The sequence below is a fragment of the Leuresthes tenuis genome, unplaced genomic scaffold (genome assembly GCF_036924035.1).
Source record: "Leuresthes tenuis unplaced genomic scaffold, fLeuTen1.0.hap1 SCAF_15, whole genome shotgun sequence".
In the NCBI taxonomy this organism is placed as follows: Eukaryota; Metazoa; Chordata; class Actinopteri; order Atheriniformes; family Atherinopsidae; genus Leuresthes; species Leuresthes tenuis.
Genome location: NW_027325369.1, coordinates 20,557,779 through 20,572,874, shown reverse-complemented (window position 1 = coordinate 20,572,874; position 15,096 = coordinate 20,557,779). Strand labels below are relative to the sequence as shown.

The following is a 15,096-nucleotide window of genomic DNA, read 5'->3' as shown; positions in this document are numbered from 1 at the left end:
CTAAGGAACAATTTACGTCTTCGGGAATTCTTCTCAACCTGTATATCTACCTGCACAATATGACTTTCGAGGCTCCATATATCTTAGAAATGAGTGACACTGATTACATAAGGTTGTGCATCTTATTCAATCTTTCCTGAAAGTCCATGCCTTGATATGCGGCGGCGGATTCTTGCGGAACTGATCCCTCGCGAGAATGAGCTGGTATTTGCTGAGAGTCCGCAGGTCCTTGTGGGCCATCACCCGGTTCTGAACAAGACGAGACATGAACTTCTCCAGCACCTGGCAAGACGAGTAAGAAACATATTTTTGACTTGCTTGCATTGTGTTGATCCACACACACACTCACACACACACCTTTTCAGGCCACTCTGAGGTAAACAGATGTTACCTCTACTTCTAGGCAGACTTGTACAGACTGAATCAAAGTGTTATTTCCTAATAAAAACCAAATTGTGTTGGACCTTTCCCCTGTCCTCATTTCCAGATAATGGGGGAAAACAGATGGAGGCGGCCTTTTCACAACTGCAGACGATGAGAGGCCGCATCATTATCACTTCAATTTTAGCTGTGTGGAACTGCTGCTCTGCAAACTGAACAGAATAAAAGACTAACCTAGAAGAGGAAGTCGGTTTCCCCATTGAGGTGAATTGGTGTGTAAAAACGAAGTTTTGTAACAAATGACAGGCAATTTACTGGCTCTGGGGTATTCAAGCATCACAATCGACAAAATGAAAAGGCGAAAATGACGGGGTAACATCATTTACACGAATGAATTCGATACAAAGAAGTTGTTTTTTCAAAATATAGATCTGCAGCCACGATTTCATGTTCGCATGAGTCAGCGGAAAAAGGAACTGTATGTATTCAAGTGTCTGCCTCGACACACCTTTTATATTCCAACAACCTTGGCAATTACCGCTCTTACCGAAAGAGGTAGAAATTAAGTAATGCACAACAATAAAAAAAAAATAATAAAGATTTAGAAGATTTGGCCTATTTTCCCTAAACCTCAGCCTGCATCTCTGAGGCGAAATGCGAATGTGAATCGAGTGGCTTAAGAAGACAAAAGCACAGGGTTAAATTACTCATAACTCGACTGACCTTTCAAAAACATAGACAGCTTATAGTAAATGTTCTCTCATAACTGTAAGGACAGGCCATCTGGTTTAATGTGTGCTTTACAATCGCGTGGATCTGGTTTGAAGCAGATCCCGAGAGTGTACAGAAGGTTATAGCTCAGATAACATAACATGAAGCGGAGATAAGGATATCTTCAACCAAAGACGGATTTTTTTACCCCCTCCCTTTAACCAATTTGTTACCGCTCGCGCTTAAAATATAGAACATTTACGGTCACCTTGTGAAAAAAACTATAGTACATATTTCGAATAGATTATCAGAAAGCATGGCAAGAATTATCTTCAGTGTATTGATAAAAGCATGGACTTTTATTTTCTACTTTACGACTAACAACCACAAATCAGAAAGAGTTTGAAGCTACGGTAAAAGTCCCGGCAATCATAGAAAGATTTCTCCATTTAAAAGTAAAGTAGGGACCCCCCGTGCAAATATTCCACTCCAACAAAACAAGACCATGCAAAACCCCATTCTGAGCACATTAAAAAAAACGTGCCTGCAAAGGAAGAGGGCATGTGCACTGGGTTGTTCCCAATAAAGATTGTGTGGAGAATTTTTAAACAAAAAGGGGCATTAACCCTGTACAGCTGCACCCATCAAAACAGGTATGCATACATATTCTGCCAGAGCAAAACACATCAGCTCTCAGGTTCTTAGTGCAGGATATGCAGGTGGCAATAAGTGATTCTGTTGTGCTTCATAGAATATAGTGATGGCACATTATCTGTATGTTTGTTTACATAATCAAACACTGTTTGTACCTACCTGCTAACACATAAGTCACTGCCTCTTCATCGCTGATTCACTGCAGTGATCATTTACATCATGTGCTATCTGTGGTTATTCTGAGGTCTGACATCAACCACTCCATTAATGGATCTGGTTGATTTTAGCCTCTCTTGACAGCATGGATGCGTGCCTGCAACAGTTCCACCTGGGTCACAGATATGAAAACTGTCATCACTCCCTTCAAGCGTCCAGTGATGTCTCTTTTTGGAAAAGAACGTCCTCATTTCAGCAAGACAATAACGGACTAGTGATAAAAAAAAAAAAAAAAGAAGTCTGGGTGCTACCTTGACCTGTCATCCATTGACATCATTTAGCTGGTTATAAAAACTACTGGTGTCCTCTCTTGCCAAATACTTAAAGTGCTGTTAAAAGAGGAGGTGATGGACCCCTGTTCCAACTTCTTTGAAACCTTTTGCTGTCAAATCCTAGTTGAGCATATATTCTTCTTTTTTTATAGTCTTTTCACTTTTATCTAACAAATAAATGGAAGGAATATGTCAATCAATGCTTTCCCTTTTCATATTTTTTGGGGGGGGTTACAGAGACAACCATTCATCTTTGTACTGTCAAAACTGACTTGCTCCCATATACTGGGAGAAATTGCCAGGGTCTGGCTACAGCGCCCCTTCCCCTGCTCTCTAAAAGTCTGTTGACAGACAGGTGGAGCTCAATGTGGAAATGTGTACACAGCGGTCAGGTTCAGATTATGAGATTACACAGACTAAGATTAGTGAGGTCACTGTTTTTGCCTGGTCGGAATGTAAAGTGAAACAACAAAATGTGCACAAGGGAAACTGTGATCCTCTAACTACGATTCCAGTGACGCTGTCCTATTTGCTTTCTGCTGATTCAAATCTATGACATACTTTTATCACATCATGTGTGCTTGCGCTCACTTATAGCAATCAGCTTTGGCCTTCGTCTACCAGCATTGTTTGAATTACCATTTCTATAAAGTAATCGACTGATGAAATATTTTGAAATTACAATTACGCCTCAAGTCGTTGCTTTTAACTTGCTTTACAGAAGAAAAAAAGTCTAAAGTACAAATATTTCCACATATGTTGGTAAAGAGGTGTCACGAGCCACTCTTTTACACTTATGTGTTTCAAGAACTTTAAAACTATTGGGACTAATAGATGTTAAGAAAGCTTTTTCAGTTTTTTTACAAACAAAGTTTGCACAAATGTACTTTAGTAAGACTGACAACAAGAGGAGAGGAGGAAAAAAAAGGTAAGGAATGGCGATGGGCCAACCGACAACATTTGCAAAGATAGCCTCTGCGAGCATGCTCAGTGTGGCCAAGCAACTGATTGGCTAAGGGGAAATGGAGCAAAGTGACGAGAGGAATGAGTGAAAAAGCCTGTCTGTTGCAGCTATTAATAACAGAGCCTACAGTAAGCTCAACTCTCACTTTACGCATGTCAACAATGGGGGTGGTTTAATGCTGTGCGTGTGCCTGCATTGCGAAGCTTGCCTTAGAGTCACAGACACTTCAGTACGAGTTGATTTGCAGTGGTAACTCCAAAATGTAAAAACGGACCTGGCCACTGTTGCTGCAACGGTGCTGTTGTGCGTTCTCGGTTTAGCCGGGACCATTCATAACAAACACGCTTGAAAGTAATTGAAGAGAAACCTGGTGGTAGTAGATGCAGCCAGGCAGGGGGGGGGGCTGTGAGGAGCCCCTCCTTGTGGTGTGTTGTCAGTGTGTGTGTGTGTATCAGTGTCTGTGTGAGCACACACAGACACTCCCACATACATACACACACACTATAGTGGATTATATAATGTTCTCTACGTGCGAGCTGAAGGGTACAGCATGGTGGCTGGCTGTTGAGCGACACAGATCAGAGGAAATCCTGCCTAGGCTGTCCCCTAGTGATCGAGTTCAAGTTTGTTTATAATCTTCTTCCAAGGGACTTTCAAAATAATTCATCATCCACCAAAATTTGATGAAAAATAGTACATAAAAAACAGGAATTAACAGTTTAAACGATGCCTTCTTTTTTTGTTTTCTATACATATTCTTACAAATGCAATACTGAGAAGCAGAAACACCGGAAGGCCTCTCGTCACCATTTCTTCAAGCCTCTGACAATGAAAATAGTTGCATTAAGCATGAAATGGCCTAATGAGCACCTGGACTTGGACGGAAAAAGTAAAAACAAACTTGGAAACTGGATCCTTTAAACTCATTTTACGTGACAGATTAAACCCTTTATCAAATGCGTCAACTTAGACTCTCAGCTTTAACTTTTGTATGAAGTGCTAGTGCTCGGCTATGGGGTCTCGGGGTATTTATTATCTCGGTCAGCGCGAGGAGGCGGGTATTGTGAGAGCCCGCAGCGTCACGTGTCGCCCTGGCCCGCCCTCATAAACATCGCATTCACCTTCAGCACCGCAGCGTCACGCAGCCCTGCACGAGCGACGAAGACGTCCACTATTCTTAGGTTTCAGCCAATTTAAAGCGTGCTCAGCTCAGGACTATGGCTCGTCCAAGTCAGACATGAGACATGAAGAGCAAATATGGCTGAACGCGTCGGGCAGAGATTAGTAGTGCCTGGTTTGTTGACCAGAAAGTAGCGGTTGTCCTAATCCGGACAAGCTGAGCACCGCGGTACGGGGAAAAACAAACAAAAAAAAAAAACCCTGGAACTTCAACGAAGCGTCAATTCAGCAACGATTTGTTAGTTTATTCCTTTCACTTTAGGTTAACCGTATCCAGGCCTATTCCCTCTATAGGCACTTGCTAGTTTGACGAAGAGAAATGGACCGTGGCGGCTGCCAGATGAGTGGAGGCGGTGGAGGCGGCGGCGGTGACGGCGGAGGCATCGACCGACACGGGATGATCACACTGGAGGACCTGGAGTCTTTCTCCGAGGACCAGCTATCAGACTCGGGTAATGGCAGCCTCGAAGAGGAAGGAGAAACCATGGAGGAAGAAGAAAATTCCGACCGACTGCTACATTACTGGCAGGAGGTAGCAAGGGGACACCAAGTGGAAGTTTCCCAAGGTAACAAATGTAAACCAAGAATATGATAAATACGGAAAGAAAAAAATAGATCAACTTAACACGGCAGCTTACTTTGTTTTCTTGGCTGATCAAAAGTAAGTTTGGGAGCCTTAACTTCTTTGGATGTACAGACAAGTTAAAAGAGGAAAAAAAAAAAACTAAAAACGACTTGTTTCACTAAAGTGAGGGTACTCAACTTTATCAAGGGTTTCCACCATGTACACTGACCTAGTTTCCTATGAGGCACATCCACCAACTAGTTCGAGCCAGGACATTCCCTCCGCTTCAGGCAACCATGTGTTTTAACTAGTTATTTAAAAAGTAAATGCAAGACACAAATAACTGGAGCTAATGAAACAAAGAAGTCAATCGCCTATCATGCCGATAGGTTATAATTTAAAGGAGCACAATGCTGCATTAGAACATTAAGTACACACACATTTGTGTGTCTGCAATGGGGTCATAGGACCTCTAAGGATAACTGGAGGGATATTAGTTAAGATGAGCCTGTTTTAGAGTTTATTACCTGCTGTTTTAATGACTAGAAGTGTGTAAATATAATATCATCGTACTGTAAATGTTGATTTTGAACTGTATGCATTAAATAAGTATCTTCCAGCATTTCTGTATACAGATGTACTTCTTTGGCCCACAGTTAAATGACCTTTTGTCCCCTGCTGATACTGTGAGCAGTAGTGATAAGTCCACCTATGTTACACTGAAAGCAATAAGTACTAAATTCTAATATGTTAGCTACCGCCTCAAAGATAAAAAAAAAAAACTATATTAGAGACAGTTTTTGCCAGTATGAATAATCAAAAATATAATAAGACTGTACTAACAAAGTAGTGGTTTTACTTTCCGAGTATGGCCTAAAACCACAGCAATAACGGTTAACAGTGCTCTAAATTAGCTAGAATTTGTTTTCTTGCAGATTAAAGCTCCAAAGAAAGCGTGTGGTGAAACAAAATACACATTTATCCTGCATTTTGTTCAGCAACAAAGAGCTGGGTTAAGCAAAAAGACGGAAAAACTTTATGACACCCGCGCATCCGTCATCTTTGTCACGCACGTTGCCTCTCTTGAGGTGAACGGTTAAGACAATTCTCTGAAAATTCTTGGAACGTAAGCTTTGAAGAAAGGAAAAATAAATAAATAAAAATAATCATTATAAAGGCCTTGTTGGTTTCATCAGACGAAGAGCCGCTTTGTTTTGCTGAGGAATGCAAAGGATAGTTAACAAATTAGACAAGCAAATACCACTCGCACTGTTAATTAAACTTTAATAATCTGGATTTTTTTTTTTCCTCGTACCTTTGGTTCAACATGAGCACCTGACAAAGTAATGAATGTAGGCAGTTGAGGAGTGTAAAAATGGAAATTGAGTCAAATTATACCCTCCATTTTGCCTTTTATTAAGCTAATTTCCATACAGTAAGCCAACAAGTCTGGAATATGTAGAGTAAAGCTGACAGAGGACGCAGTTCCCGTGATAACAGACTTGATTTACAGTCACTGCTATTTACAATATGGTGTTTTGCATATTTCCAACCAAAGATTTTCATTTCAAACCGACCAGATCAGTAACTTTAGGACATAGAACACAGCGGTGTTAAAATTGCACGCAACATGAAAAGTAGGGGAGTCTTTTTGCGTCTTTCTTCTATTCACTTGACTACATGGGCAGAAAGATGACAGATGAACAAATTTGTATGCTTGTTCAACCCTCCTCACCTCTGGGACAGAGTTGATTGTCTATGTCTTTGTGTTTATGAGTAAATGGCAAGTTTATGGAATGTGGTCGGGAGTGTTCAATGCTGCAGTAAAAAAAGTCCCCCAGGCGGCACCAGTACAGCAACAAAAAAATGCAGACATGTGTTTTTAAACACTCTGTCCTCTCTATTTACCATGAAATGTCTTTGTATTAAATATGAAGAAGTCTTGGACTGTTTTTGCTCCCGAATATTGCAAATATTTCACTGTGATGCGTAATGATTTCATTCATGTCTCATTTGCTGCGATCGTCTCAGCTGTCAAACTCTTGTGCTGTAAAAGTAGCAAATTTCAATATTAATCTCTAGTTATTGGAGTTCAATTTCAGCCAGATGTTGTGTTTGCCAGGGGGACAACAACAGTGGACTTGATCTCTGAGCCTTCCAAATCACTGCTAATCACAGATCTTGGATACACAGAGCAGAACAATGGACCTATTGAAATAAGCCAGACTTTCCACATTTTAATTCCTGCTTTAGTTACAAAATGCTGTTTTCAAAACACGCATCAGATACACAACTTTTTGTTTAAAACAAAACCATAGTCTTTTTTTTCATGTTAGACTGACAGTCTGTGGCAGACCCGACGCATTAGCAAACCTGTTGCCTCACTTGTTGCTTTCTTACAGACACATGGCAACAGACTGCAACAAGTACAACTGGTCTGCTTGGTATGTCTCGTCTAAGCAGCATAGTCCTTTGCTCAAAGGTGATGCTTTTGTGTGCGTTAGATTTACAATCCAACTACAGACTAATCTGGCAAGACTGTACCGATGCCATTCCTCCTCTGTACACTGCAGTTCTTTTAGTAGCACTTAATGCCGTTCAACATTTATTTGGCTGTTTTTTTTGTTTTTTTTTGGCTTTCGATTTTATCATGATTCTCCTTTTAATGGTTTGATGTAGGTAATGACGCCATTTAGTGTCTTAAATCTTCAAGTTAGGGGTGGGAAAAAAATATAAGAAATATACAGACAGACAGATGTCTTTTTAGTGTCAGTGTGACATGTTGTTAAATGCAAAGTTGCAACATAAGTTCACAAATCACACGGGATGGCTAGCTTTGCTCAGTTTACCTGGACTTTAGTTTGGCTGCAGAGTGCTAGTGTAGATGTTTGTGGTGGATGTTTCCACTGCTGCTCCGTGATCTTAACATATGGGAGGACGCTAGAGTTCTTGACCTTGGTAAATTCCATAGCTGTGGAAGTTGCCTCTACTTGAGTGACGTAGTTGAAAGACAACGTTGAAAGCGCCTTGTTGAAGCTACATGTAACTTCTTCTTATGTAAACGCATAAGAATGACTTGTGTTTTCATAGGGCAGTTCAGCGTAACCTAACAACGCACGTTAAGATGCATCTTTGGAATCGGGGACATTTCCACTCCTTTGGTCCAGGTGTCCATTAAACTGAAGTGAGCTACAGTAACGTCGACTTTCAGGAACAAAGAGAAACTCAACGGGTTGGCATAGAATCCCTCTGCCGGGTATAGTTTTGGTGGTTCTAACAGCAGACGCCATTGCATACATATAATGCTCAAATTGCTACTTAGCCTCTGTGTTAGTCTAACATGGAGGCAAAAATCCAGCCTCGCATCAAGCACTCTCCACATGTTGCCACCTGTTGCTCGTTTCATATGTCTGTAAAAGCACTGAAGCAACCCACTGGGAATCCAGTAACTGAGACTGGCACATCCTCCTCCCTCTGCCCTCAGACCCATGGCACTAATTGAGGGCTTAAAACAAAAATCACTTGCTGGGGCTTTCTGTCTCAGAGAGGATTAGCTACCTTGCGTGTGCTGGTACTGAGGTTGTGGCCTTGCTACACTGCAGCTAAGGACACAGGCCAAAGTCACAGTAAACTTCTTTACTCCCACCACCACCACCTTTTCACGCTTGCTTGATATTTTCCGGACACCACACAGAGGCTCTGAATGTGAGATCATAAATTTGCGTATCAGATCAGATTGTGTGCAGTTTTTTTTTTGTTTTTTTTGTTGTTTTTTTTTTACCCTACCAGCTCCAGAGTGTATAGTCCAGATAATATCTGAACAAGATCATGTGAGGATGGAGCAAGTAATTCGCTGTGAGAGCGTGGGCATGCTGGGGCCGTTTTCTGCTCCAAAACAACACAAGTAATCATTATGGACATCATTCCTGCCCCCAGAGTCGTACAGTTCCGTGCAATACCTGGATCTGATTATCTCACAACGCATCCTGCTTTGCATCAGAAGCTGCTTTTACAGTTCCGTGCTGTAAAAAGATATCAGAGGTACTGGTCTTGGTACGCGTGGTAAGAGGTGCTCTTAAGATCTGTCCTTACTATTTTATTTCTTTTGAGTCTTGCGGTTTATCCTTCTGGCCTTGTTTGTAAGTCCTATAAGCTGCTTTCACATGCGCACTGGAGCCCTGAAACGTTCTAAAGATGTGCCAGAGTCGTGGCATGAGGGAACGCAGACGTCCGTGACGTTGGCTTTCGAACTTCTCGCGGAAATTTTCCACTCAATCCCCCTTGTAAAAAACAATCTCACAAAAAATCAGCAGATGAGAAAATGTAAGAGCGCGCCGGGACATATTTGGGAGCTTTTGCTGTGCGCCGGTGAGCGCTTGTCCGCTCCCCGCTGGGTGTGCACAGATGCATGCAGCCCCCGTTTCAACACAATAATGAGCCCCATCTGCAGTCCTCAGTGGCTTGAAAAGAAAACGGCGATTTCCAGCGCGTAATTCCTGTATCTCACATTTTCAGCTGCGAGGGCCCATCTCCGGCCTCCCGTTGCGAGGAGCAACTGCAGGGAAAAAGACGGGAGAACACGCTAATTCTCCTGAACGTGTCTAGTTTTTGCGTGTGAAAACCGCTTTCACAGACATTATGGTTTATGTGCCGAGACAAAGTCGGTCAGTACGAGTCGTCTGTTGGAAAAATGAGGTCACAGGAGCAGATATTATCAACTCATGCGGATACTTTAAGGGCTTCTAGCTTGTAAACAAGATGGAATTTATTGTTTCAAAGATTCAGGCCAAAAGCGCTATCAAAGAGCCACTGTAAGCCCTCAGTGTGGGTTTCTTTTTTGTTTTTGGAACTTCACCTTGGGCAAACGGCACGCCTGATAAACAAAAAATAACTTTGTCCTAGTTTGCCCGCATATTAACAGTAAAACACCGCAATAACTGGTTAGCCCATTAAACAGCACCACACTCTCTTTTATGTTTATCCCTCAGCCCCACTAATCTGTTATGACAGTGGTGACATTTTTTTGACTTGGTTGTGCGTCTTTCATTCGCAAAACGGCGATTTTTGCCAATTTATTACGAGTACCACGGTAACTACGTGTTGATGTAACACAGTTGACACATTTAAACTTAACGAGTGCAGATGGTAAGGAGTGTGGTGTTGTATTAAAAACCGTCCCCGATATAAAATTGTTGCGGGTCCATCTTACTGAAGGCTGACGTAATGTAAAACCAAAACATGCTTCGGTCTCAAAACATTTCAGTTTCCACATTTAGCTACTTGGTAAACTCCTTTAAGTGGATAAACAGGTTATGTTGAACTACTTTGCATATAGTTTTCCTACTTCTTTCCTAAGTCTCGCTCGCACGTCACATTGACTGGGACCTGAATGGAAAGAGACATGACAAAGTTATTCGGCCCGTATCCCAGGCTCGATTTTCCTGTGTCATATTTATTCTAATGCTAAGCAAATGTTAACACTGAAGTGTAGTTTCAGAGGTGTTGCAGTACAGGAACTGGGATGTTACAAGAGCTCCGGTGTAAAAACAGGTGTGTGGGTTGACTGTGTTTGCAGTTCTGCATCCTTACTGAGTGGCTGCTATAGAAACTGCTGAGTTTACTCCTGTGCAAATGCAGTACATTCCTATATTTGTGGAGGACCCTTTCAATAGCTGGGCTGATAAGTCGGTCGGTCGTAGAAAGGCCGTCGTGTGTGCCCAGCTTCTCTTGAATCGTAACTTCAAATTTCATCGGATCGTCTGATTAAAATCACACTGCTGAAAAGTCCTTCCTGTCCGCCTCACTTAGAGAATCCCAGCCCACAGCTTTGTTTGTCAAATGATTGATCGCCTAAATGCCACAGATCCCTCTGACCCAGTTGTCCTCCATGGCACCGAAAGAAATAATGTGAGTGGAATGCGTCCACCATGAGTGCCCTGCATTTGACAGCTTGACAACTGAACATAATGCCACAGTTTATTCTGGCATCACGGGCATGTTGTGTGGAACCTTTTGGTTTGATCGCTGTTCTAATTTTCTTGCAGACTCGTCCATTTCCAAGTTTGCCTTCTTGTGCTTGGGCACAAATTGGGTTTTATAATTGCCTGCTGAAAAATTGATGATGTGTGTGTGTGAAAAGAAAGAGGAGGTGTGCAGATTACTGTACGTTTGATTATGAATAATACAAATTATATTGGATATTTCCTTAACATACAGGCCCAAAACAACAAGTTTCTCCTCCTCGACTTTGCTTTACATATGGAGGAAAAAAAACAAACAATGTTTAAGGTTGTGTGTGTCCATCTTATGCAGGTTTGTCCACTTGTGTCAACACATACATGGAACAACATTCCAGCTAACGTTTGTCTGTTTGACAGATATGGCAGAGCCCATTCAACAGCTAAGCAGCAACAACCAAGGACGCAGTCACAGAGAACACGTCCCTTTTACGCTCCTCGCACGCAAAGAGAAGGTATCAGTCGGATTTTTTTGAGTTTTTTCTTTTCTTTTTTCTCGATCAGATTCAAATCTAACCTTGTCTTATTTCTACTTTTTTTTCCATTCTCTACATATAAAAGGCAAAGGCTATAAAATTAGTGACCTGGTTAGAAGCCTTGAATTACACATGTGAAATAAAAATGAATAAACGCATAAAAACATGAAATGTAGAACACGAACAGTGTCACTATTGATCCGCCGTCATGTACAAATCCTCTGTGTGTGTATGGGTCAGCTATTTATTTCCGGCACAATGATCGGGTCACTCAAGCTGAACTCCTTTGGGGACCGTATAAATAATGAGGGTTAATTGGTTTAACTTGAGTTAATTAGTTCATTAGAGCTTGGCTGAGGACTCCAGTTAAACAAAAGGACAATGGTAGCAACCTATTCTTAGAGCAGTTTTTAGGGTCTTATAAAATGGCGACATCATGCCAGCCTCGGTTTGGTCATACACCTGAACCGCAGGGGACACAGTTTAAGACAGTGTTACAGTAAAAGAAAATGTCAAAAACAGCAGCTGGGGATTGTTTTCAGCACGTAAAATTTTTTTTACAAATAAATCCGGGTTATTCTACAGCTTATTTTACATAAAAGATACCAATGTTTGTACTGGCAGCCTCAGAAAATACATTTTCCTCACAATTTGGCTTCAGATGTAGTTTTGAGTTCAACCGTCTGCGGTAGGCACTTGTGCTCCACCTCTGCTTTGGGTCATACCTCTGCCTGGTCTTTTTCAGTGTGGGGAGCTGCTATATGAGAAACGGCACTATGAAAAGAGCCACTGGGCTTGTATAACGATGCGCGAGGAAACATACGAACAGAGCATCTGCTATGGTTTTATGCGGATAATGAGATACATCTGCCAGCAGAACGCCATCGGTGAGTCCGAAAACAAAGGAGCATTTGATCCAGTTCTGGTGTTTTTGAGTCTCTGCCTTGATTGGCAGATGTTTTAAACATTGTAACGTGACAGTTGTTTTATTTTACTTCCTAGGCAACTACCTTGGCATGACGCTCCCCATTGTGACGGTGGTGCGCACAGATGAGAACCATTCTGTGATCTCCCATGATGTCACTGTGGCGTACTACCTTCCTGCTGAGCATCAGGCCCAGCCTCCACAACCTCTTGACAACGAGATAGTCATAGAGGTCTGGCCTGCCGCTACAGTTTACACAAGGTCAGAACTTCAAGAGAAATCGCACTTGAACTTTTCTAACATTAAAATGTGTGGCCTCCTATTTACTCCTTTTCCTTCGTCTTCCAGGGCCTTCACTGGTCCAACTAATGAAGTGACCATCATGGATCAGATCACCGCCATGGCTGAGCTGCTGGACTCTCCAGGTGTGTGTGTCAACGACTCATTCATTGTGGCCGGCTACACCAACCCTGCTCACAGCAACCGTCAGAATGAGCTCTGGTTCCTTGAGCAACGCTGACGGACACGCGGCCTCCTGCCAGTGACTTTTGAGCCTCATAAACTCTTAACACTGCCCCAGCTCAGCCACAGCCTCAGGTGCAACATCATCTTCAGTCCCCATCTCTACCTGAAACGACCAGCAGCCTAGCACACTCCAGAGCCGGTGTTTTGATTTTAGAAGAAGTAAAAAAAAAAAATAATGCTCAGCCCTTATTTTTGTGTCTTTTGCTCAGTGACTTTCCTTTCTGTTAATTTTAAAACTATCTGCGTTTCGTTTCACCAGAACTGAACCGAACCTTTCCACTGCCATAGTCTCATGAACACAAACCAGATGCTATGGGGGAGCATCGTTTTCACCTCCTGCTTTGAGTGGCTCAAAACCTTTTCTGTACACTGTGCCCTCTTGTTAAAAACTTTACATAGTTTCGATTGTTCGCACTCTATAAACATGACGACAAGTGGCGTCAGGGACGTTCTAAATCAGCCTGTCCATCCAGGTGGAAACAGACTCCCAGTGGACATGCAGCCTTACTGTGCTCCCCTTTTCCGTTTGTTGCACAACTGCAATGTCTCGTCACGTGAGGGACGCCATCATCCTGCAAGTGATTTCAGCTCTGTCGCCATGGCCCCAACTCTTTAATTTAACCCCAGATTTGAAGATTGCAAAGCTTTTCACGCTGCATGTTTTGTTTCAACAGGAAGTGCAATATTCATTCCAAGACCAATAATCAAGAAGCCAGTTTCTGGGCCACTAGCCTAACCCAATCAATGGGTGTGTTTAGTTGCTGATGATGTAGGGAAGGGTATATGCAGAGTTCCCCACAGCCCAGTGTCCAATAGACGTTACCCACACCAGAACTAGTGGCCTCAAACATAAATAAGCGCGACAAGACAGGTCACACTAATTTAGAAAACAAGCACCTATGAACATAGTAGGTTCATGTGCTTGTGGATGAATGTAAAGCTACAAGGCATCACACTTCTACAGACCAAATGCTGAAAACTCACTGATTATACTGCTGAATGACAATCAAAAAGTACAATAGATTCTATACATTCTCTTCTCTTGGGATGCAAAGTAATGCATTCCTGGTGTTTCAGCACTCGTTCGTACACAGTATTTACCAGTGTACCTCTTCGTCATGCTCTTTCTTCTTGCTACTCTGTGTCGGTGTTAGTTAGCGTTCACTAATGTACTGCAAACACTACTGCTGCCGAGTAGAGACAATGCAAGCAGAAAAGAAGAAATAGCGCAGAGATTGTCGACCGTGACTAAAATTGTGTGTTTAAAATATGAAAAAAGAAAAAACAACTCTTTCGTTTTAGTTGAAGCTGTTCGGGTTTTATCATCTATGATGAAGAATTTATAAAGTCAGATTTATAAAGTCAGATGTTAACGCTTAAGTTTTCAAATTAAACGTACCAATGGGATCCATCGAAAGAAACAAGTTGTTGATATGATTCTGCTCTGAATATGTACTGCTGGGATAACTGGAAGTGAACAAGTTAAAATCATCCCTATGAGGATTTTTTTTTTTTTTTTTTTTAAACCATGACAGGAGTGTCTATGGAATAATAAGGCAGACAGCTGTAGAAACCTGTTGGAAAATAAAAACCCAAGCCCCAAGTCGAAGAAAATTGGCGAATTTTCTAAAAGAATAGAAATGTATTGGGTAAGGAGGTTCCTCGGTGTTAATGTAAAGCAGTTCAGATGACAACACATCCGAGTCCAAAGAATACATTTTGAATTAAATGATAGCAGCTTTGAAGCGTGCAAACACTTGCAAAGCCGTAACACTCTTAGGTTGGTTTTCCATTTCAGAGCCTGACTATTACTTTGTTTTCCTTCCTTTTTTTTTTTTTTTTTTCAAATCTAATTTTAATATTTTGCAAGAGTGTGATGTACTGTGAAAATTCAAGTGCAACAAACAAATGCTACTGTGGTTTTCTTTGTTCAATAAAAACGTGCTCGTCTCCCGTCTTTTGAAATGTTGCAGCGTTAAGTTTCACCGGACTCATTTCCACAAACGGCGGCAGCTTTGAATGATCTTGGGTGTGTGCTCGGTGGTTCTCAAAGCCGCCTCGATTTTGAAAAGAAATGATTTGAAAACTGTAAAAGCTACGCGGGGAAATCGCTCCTGTCCCTCTCCAAAGACGGCCTGAACCACATCCTGCAGAACAAGTGCAAAAGACTTTATATGAAAGAAACGAGTCACCTTCACACTCAACATGACG

General features: G+C 41.9%; 3 protein-coding genes across 3 annotated transcripts in view; 1 reads left to right on the top strand and 2 right to left on the bottom strand.

Annotated features, from left to right (window-relative positions):
• Nucleotides 1-15,096, bottom strand: part of tmem234 (transmembrane protein 234) — a 109,150-nt gene that overhangs the window by 78,694 nt on the left and 15,360 nt on the right. The window lies entirely within an intron of this gene.
• fancm (FA complementation group M) overlaps nucleotides 1-15,096 on the bottom strand; it is a 34,388-nt gene that overhangs the window by 15,961 nt on the left and 3,331 nt on the right. The window contains exon 5 of the mRNA XM_072365543.1: nucleotides 151-282. Within this exon, the coding sequence (XP_072221644.1) occupies nucleotides 151-282 (132 nt within the window). The remainder of the gene's footprint in view (nucleotides 1-150; nucleotides 283-15,096) is intronic.
• Nucleotides 4,302-14,850, top strand: soul3 (heme-binding protein soul3). Its single transcript, XM_072365109.1, has 5 exons — nucleotides 4,302-4,943; nucleotides 11,320-11,414; nucleotides 12,181-12,322; nucleotides 12,438-12,621; nucleotides 12,709-14,850. Exons 1-5 carry the CDS (start codon nucleotides 4,697-4,699, stop codon nucleotides 12,878-12,880), a joined length of 840 nt encoding a protein of 279 aa, XP_072221210.1. The 5' UTR covers nucleotides 4,302-4,696; the 3' UTR covers nucleotides 12,881-14,850.